The sequence below is a fragment of the Equus quagga genome, chromosome 2 (genome assembly GCF_021613505.1).
Source record: "Equus quagga isolate Etosha38 chromosome 2, UCLA_HA_Equagga_1.0, whole genome shotgun sequence".
Taxonomy (NCBI): Eukaryota; Metazoa; Chordata; class Mammalia; order Perissodactyla; family Equidae; genus Equus; species Equus quagga.
Genome location: NC_060268.1, coordinates 30,539,188 through 30,546,763, shown reverse-complemented (window position 1 = coordinate 30,546,763; position 7,576 = coordinate 30,539,188). Strand labels below are relative to the sequence as shown.

General features: G+C 33.5%; 1 protein-coding gene across 1 annotated transcript; it reads left to right on the top strand.

Moving 5' to 3' along the window:
• The first annotated feature begins 2,770 nt into the window (after positions 1 to 2,770).
• On the top strand, positions 2,771 to 3,712 carry LOC124236108 (olfactory receptor 4K13-like). The gene has a single exon (XM_046654794.1). It carries the CDS (start codon positions 2,771 to 2,773, stop codon positions 3,710 to 3,712), a length of 942 nt encoding a protein of 313 aa, XP_046510750.1.
• The last annotated feature ends 3,864 nt before the right edge of the window (positions 3,713 to 7,576 follow it).

Genomic DNA, 7,576 nt, shown 5'->3' with positions numbered 1-7,576 from the left:
GCCTCCTATCAAGGGATACATTTATATACTGTTGTCTTCTGAAATTCAGAGAAGAAAATAAAATCACTTGGTGATGAAGATTAAGCATCTAAGATTTCCTGTTGATATTAGTTCCGAAGTCCAAGTGCAAGCTGGTAGGTTACATAATTCTGACATGTTACTCTGCCTGTATACCACGCCTATCATAATATTTCCATTTACAATATTAAGTATGTCCATAAGTTATAAAAGACAAATACCAAAATAATAACTGAGAGGAGGGCTGGAAATGGAAAAATTAAACTGGATCAAATTTGATTTTATTATAACTGGAAAATAAATGCAAAAATCACCATACTGATGTGAATTGGGAAGTAAGATAATAATCCTGTAATCTAGGCCAAATAAACTATTCTTAGAGAAAAGGGATCTAAGTATATTTAAATTTTTTGTCTATATTGATCTGATTAAATAATTTTATTCTTTGAATTATTGCATAATACAGAGAATGTTGTGTAGTTGCTTTCAGGGATGCAAGATAAATAAAAGAACTTCAAAGATGAAATGCCTTATCCATCACTTAGAAAATCATAAAATTATGCCACACAAAATATTGATGCTATCATTACACTTCTTAAAAATTGTTGGAGGAACATATGAATAAATTTTATTTTCCTATGACAAAAATCAGAAAATAACCAAATATTCGAACACACATTCAGCTGGAAAGATCTTGAGAGAAATTGCTTTGTTTAGGACACTCTCTTTGTCAAGTTCATATGCTCCTGAAAAACCTGATTATTTGTATATCTTATTGAAATGTAGACGATCCAGAGGCCATAGCTGAACATGATGATCTTACTGTAAGAATACAAACAAGATGAACAAATAAATATTTACAATTTTATTTTTAGTTGAGATATAGTTAACACATAATATTGTGTAAGTTTAGGTGTACACATGTTGATTTGATACATTTATATATTGCAATATGATCACCACAAGAGTATTAGTTAACATCTCTATCATGTCACATAATTATCATTTCATTCAGATCTAGTCTTTTTAGCAACTTTGAAGTTTATAATACAGTATTGTTGACTTGCATAATCGCTATGCTATGCATTATATCTCCAGAACTTACTTATGGTTATAAGTTTGTACCCTTAAACAAGGAATCCACGAAAGATTTACAATTGTGAATGAGAATTGTGAAATATTCCTTTCAAATTCTTTTAACTTCTGAAAGAAATTAGTTTTAAAGTCAATCTGAATGATGGAGTCCAACCTAATGACTAGCATATGGGTCTCTTATGATAAGATGCTTGCCTTAGTGGTAGTATCCATGCAGAAAAGTGCATATAATTAAATATTCATTGGAATCTGGTAGAAATACTGTATTTAAAAAAATAAACTCTGATTAAAAAGTTAAAATGCACAAAGAAAAATCACATAGGTATGTAAGTAAATATATCACATATATATATATGATTTTATTCCTTGATAATCTGCATTTGTTCTGAGTCTAAGACTCTGATAAATACAAGAAAAAGACTAGTGATGAGCAACAGGCCTGGAATAATAATTGGAAAATAGATCTACATCCAGTCAAGCGGGAAGGTCTGAATGAAGTGGATTTATGGATTTTGGATTATCTGATTCCACCTCAGTCAGTGACACAATATTTATGTTTTATATGCATCCTGGAAAAAAATTAAGAGTAACGGAACTTGAGAGAAAATCATTGTGAGAAAACAGAGCTGGAAAGAGGGAAAGTTGCTTTCTGAAAGATTCTATTCAAGCAATACATCCTCGTTTTGTTTACTTTAGGTAAACATGTTAATGAGTCACGTCCTCTTTTACACCTCTTTGAAGGAGAAGAGTTGAACAAGACTAAAGTGGTTAACCTCATTAGTTCCTAGGCTTAAAGACAGTGATCTAGTTATTTCTGTCACCCATTATATGCGAAAACACATGCATAGCTGTAAAACCCTGTTCAAAATGTTCTTTTGATCTAATTTTCCACAATTGCACAAGAATGTATGCATAGAATACACTTATTTAGTCTGCTCACATAAAGTGAAGAGTTAGGCCTGATGTGAGATGGGCATTTATAGTTTGGAGAGTCAGTATGTGTCATTCATGTCTGAAAACTTATCTTCAGTAATTGTTTGATCTCTACGAACTACACAACGGTCTCAACATTCAACTTTATCACCAAAATGGTCCTGATCTCTAATAGGTTTAGGTTGTTCCCTTGAGGGAAGCATAATATACATTGTGTGATTTCAGCAATATGTTTTTTTAATATGGCAAAATATTCTGAGTTTTCATGCATACTTAGCATGAGACAAAAATGTGTCAGTAAGTGTACTTCCTGAGACGTGCAAAAGATAAAATATTCACCACTGATGCTTTTCAAAGCTCTTCTCTATCATTCTAATGAATTAACTGTTCAGGCAGAGTCTGATCTGGAGCTAAACTTGAAAGGAGACCAAACTGACTCAAATGTTTACTGGACCTTGCTTCACATTAACAAAGAGGAAAAAAATTGATTAAATTAGCTCTCTATGAAACACACTTTCTATTGGACAGTGGTCATGTGAAATATGTCCAACTGCAAAATACAAAGGAATATCTACAAAGAAGTTGTATTGCCAAAATGATTGGTTACTGAATAAGAAATAAGAGGCTTAAGTAAAGATTGAGCTTACTTTCTTATTAGTCTCTGTTAATTCCTGTGTTTTTTCCCTTGTTAGACAAAATTTGATGTACCTGTGTGAAAGGATGAATGGATCTCCTGAATAACAGATCAACTGTTTCTGAATTCATCTTGTTGGGACTTTCCAGTTCTCAAGCAATTCAGTTATTCCTTTTTACTGTCTTCTTTATTGTCTATGTAGCCATTGTGGTAGGAAACCTCATCATTGTGATTTCTGTGATATTTGATACCCATCTTCACTCCCCCATGTATTTTTTTCTGGCAAATTTGTCATTTTTTGACTTACGTCTTTCCTCTGTGGCAACTCCCAAAATGATTGCAGACTTCCTTAGAAAACACAAGACCATCTCCTTGTGGGGCTGCATGGCCCAGATGTTTTTTACACATTTCTTTGGGGGTGGAGAGATGTCTCTTCTGATAGCTATGGCCATCGATAGGTATGTTGCCATATGCAAACCCTTACACTACAAGACCATCATGAGTTGCAGGGTGCTCATCTTGTTTCTACTGTTCGCATGGGCAATTGGGTTCATACATACCATGAGCCAGATGGTTTTCACAGTGGGTTTACCTTTCTGTGGTCCCAATATTGTGGACAGCATTTTCTGTGACCTTCCCTTGGTCATCAGGCTTGCCTGCACTGAGACCTATATCCTAGAGCTCTTGGTGATTGCAAACAGTGGACTCTTGTCCCTGATCTGCTTCATTGTCTTGCTCATATCCTATGTTGTCATGCTGGTGACCATCTGGCAGCACTCCTCCAGTGAATCCTCCAAGGCCGTGTCCACACTCTCTGCTCACATCACTGTGGTCACTCTTTTCTTTGGTCCCACTATCTTCAACTATGCTTTCCCATTCAATAGTTATTCTGTAGATAAGTTTCTTTCTGTGTTTTACTCTATAATCACCCCCCTCCTTAATCCAATTATTTATACACTGAGGAATCAGGAAATGAAGGCAGCCATCGGGAGACTGAGCAGCCAGCATGTTGGTTCCTGGCTCATCCACTAAATATTGTCTGTGACAACTGGTTACTTTGTGTGCTCTGCTATTTTTTGGGTTTTGAGTTTTAAATATTTATTCAAATGTTTGAAATGAAAATGTTAACTATTATCAATTTTCTTCTCCTCAATTTTGTAAAATTAGTAAGAAATTTTTTATTTAAAATTGTAATGGAAGATGTCCATAACATAGACATAATACATAAAAATGTATGCATTCATTATGTACTTCTTTGTTTTAGAATTCAGGGAAACAGCCCTGATGAATGTTTAAAATATGTAAGGATAATGTCACTTTACAAAATTTTACAAGTTTCAGTAAATCACATTGTAAAAATAAAAAACGTTTCACAATACATGGTATTTAGTATAACTATTAAAACTGACGTTATTTATATAACTTAGTAGGTGTTAAAATATCTATAACTATATGTCAACCACACAGAGGCTTTAAAGAGGAAGTTTTATTTGAATGAGGATATGAAGAATATTTTTCCCTGGCTGGCCTCAATAGGCTAATCATCCTTAATAGAATGTTAAAATATGCCGAGAAATGAACATTCAAACATCTCTGTGAGTACCCATTAGTTTTCTAAGAATCAATATTAACTAAAACATTAAAGATTAAAACCATGAACTGATTATTGTATCTTGCTACACCAGACAACATCAATACTTCATGTTGTTTTAACTTAATTCAGTCATTCATGAACGCTTTTTTATAAAAGAAAATGAATTTAAAGGCACATAAAATCTTTCTTGATGACAACTCAATTTTGCAAAATTGTTCATTTCACCTATGTTTACTGTAAGTTTACTGCTACAATAATCAAAACCCCAATGGAATTTGCTTTAATTTCAGAAAATTATTCCATTTCATTGAAAAATATAAAGATATCTTAGAAATTTTTAAATGATCTAAACAAACAGAGGGGCCTTGCCTTTCCTAATATTGAAATGTACTGTATAATACAATGAGTAAAAGTAAAATATGTGCTACCTTGTCAAAAATTAACAGACAATAAAAGGGAGACTAGACCAATAGATCAGTAGAAAAGAACAGACGTGCATAAGTACAGTCAACTGATATTTTACAAAGGAGCAATGGCAATACAATGTAGAAAACATGATCTTTTCAACAAATAGTGTTGGGACAATAGGACGTTCAATGGAAAAACAATGAATCTAGACACAAATCTTACACTCTTCACAAAAATTAACTCAAAATGGATCACAGAACTAAATGTCAAATGCAAAATTGTAAGATATGCAGGCAATAATATTGGGCAAAATCTAGATGATCTTGGGTTTGGCAATGACTTTTCAGAGGCAACATCAAAGGCACAATCTATGAAAGAAAGAAGTGATAAACTAGATTCACTAAAAGTAAAAACCCGCTGTTTGAAAGACAATTGACAGAGAATGAAAAGACAAGCCAAATGAGGAGAAAGTATTTGGAACAGACACAACTGAAAAAAGCCCTACTATCCAAAATATGCAAGGATGTCTTAAACCTTAACAAAAAGAAAACACCTTAATAAAAAATGACCATATATCTTAACAAACACCTTCTTCAAAGACATACATCATATATCATCAGGATATTGCAAACTAAACAACTGTAAGGTATCACTACACAGCTAGTAGAACAGCCACAATCCAGAACACTGACAACACCAAATGTTGACAAGAATGTGGAGCAACAACACTCATTCATTGTTGGTAGAAATGCAAAATGGTACAGCCACTTTGGAGGACAGTTTGGCGGTTTCTTATAAAACTAAGTGTGTTCTTACCATATGATCCTGCAATTGTCCTCCTTGGTATTAGCCCAAATGCAGAGAAAATTTACATCCACAAAAAACTGCACATACATGTTCAGAGCAGCTTTATTTATAATTGCCCAAACTTGGAAGCAACCAAGATGTTCTTCAGTAAGTTTATGGATAAATAAACCGTGGTACATCCAGATAGTGGAATTCTATTCAATGCTAAAAAGAAATGAGCTATCAAGCCATGAAAAAGGCATGAAGAAAGGCATGGAGGAACCATAAATATGCATTACTGAGTGAAAGAAGCCAATCTCAAAAGGCTACACACTGTGTGATTTCAACTATATGATACTGTGAAAAAGGCAAGATTATGGAGACAGTAAAAAGATCAGTAGTTGACAGGGGTTAGTGGGAAGAAGGGATGACTAGGTTGAGCATGGAGGATTTTTAAGGCAGTGAAACTCCTCTATATGATACTATACTGGTGGATATATTTCACTATAAATTTGTCCAAAGCCATATAATGCACAAAGCCAAGAGTGAACAATAATGTAAACCATGGATTTGGGGTTAAAATGATGTGTCAATGGAGTTTCATCAATTGTAACAAACAGTTCACTCTGATATGGCTTGTTGACAATAGGCAAAGACTATGCATGTATGGTGACAAGGAGTACGTGGGCAATATCATTTGCTCAATATTGCTGTGAATTTAATACTGGTCTAAAAAATAAAGCCTTTTAAAAAAATAGGGAAGAAAAATAGATAAACCTGAAGTAGAGTCTTGTCTATCCATAAGTTTAAATGATAAAAGAAATATCATAAATTTTTAGTGGAATTAATTTTTATTTGCTTACATTTACATAAATAATTCTCTCACATAATTTATCAATAAATTCCAGACAAATTAGAGTTTAAATTTTAAAAGATTTCAATTTTAATTGGAATTAAAATTGAAATAATCTGGACTGAATATTTATGCTTTGCTCATGGTAGAAAATAAACTATGACTATTACTAAAATAATTTACCTCTGGTAAATTCACCTCTAGTAAAACTTCCCATATTGCATCATCTTTCCACACCCTCTTGGATTGTTGCTTTTCTAATACTGTCATTTTGATAGGTGAAAATGGTGTCTCATTTTCTGTAACATCAAAAGTCTATTTTAACAATCCCAATTACTTTTTTACTGCCGGTCTCTGAGGAATCTGAAACAATCAAATGAGTTTTTCCTTCTGCCTCCTATCAAGGGCTACCTTTATATACTGTTGTCTTCTGAAGTTCAGAGCAGCAAATAAAATCACTGGATGATGAAGATTAAGCCTCTAGGATTTCATATTGATGCTCCTTCTGAAGTCCAAGTGCAAGCTGGTAGGTTATGTAATCCTGACGTCTCACTCAACCTGTGTACCGCATCTATCATAGTATTTTCAATTAAAATATTAAACTTGTCCATAAGTGATAAAATGCAAGTGCCAGAATAATAACTGAGTGCAGAGAGGAAAAGTAAACTGGAATAGTTGATTTTGTTACAACTGGACCCCCCAAAAAATACAAACATCACTGTGTCAAAGTTTACTGAAAATTAAGATAATAATCCAACAATCCAGGCCAAATTAATTATTCTTCAAGAAAAATGCTCTAGGTATGTTTAAACTGTTTGGCTACACTGATAAGGTTGAATGATTTTATTCCGTGAATTATTGCATAATATAGAGAAGGTTGCCTAGATGATTTTAGGGATGAAATTATTTTTAAAGATTAATGAATCATAGAAATACAGGGATAAAATGCCTGACCCATGGCTCAGAAAACCATAAAGTATCACCAGTCACCAAATATTGATGCTATCATTACATTTCTTAGGAATTATTGGAGGAACATATGAGGAAATTTAATTTTGCTATGGCAAGGGTCTGAAAATAACCAAGGATTTGAACATTCATTCAGTTGAAAAGCAATTGAGAGAAATTGCCTTGTCTAGGACTCTATCTTTGCCAGGTTCATGTACACCTGAAAATCTACTTATTTTCATATCAGAGAAACAGAGAAGGCCCAGGGACTGTACCTTCCGTGGAGACTGTACCCTATGCAGCAAAG

What these genes read in the sequence shown, in the direction of transcription:
- LOC124236108 (XM_046654794.1), top strand. Translation starts at nt 2,771, where the DNA reads ATGGATCTCCTGAATAACAGATCAACTGTTTCTGAATTCATCTTGTTG.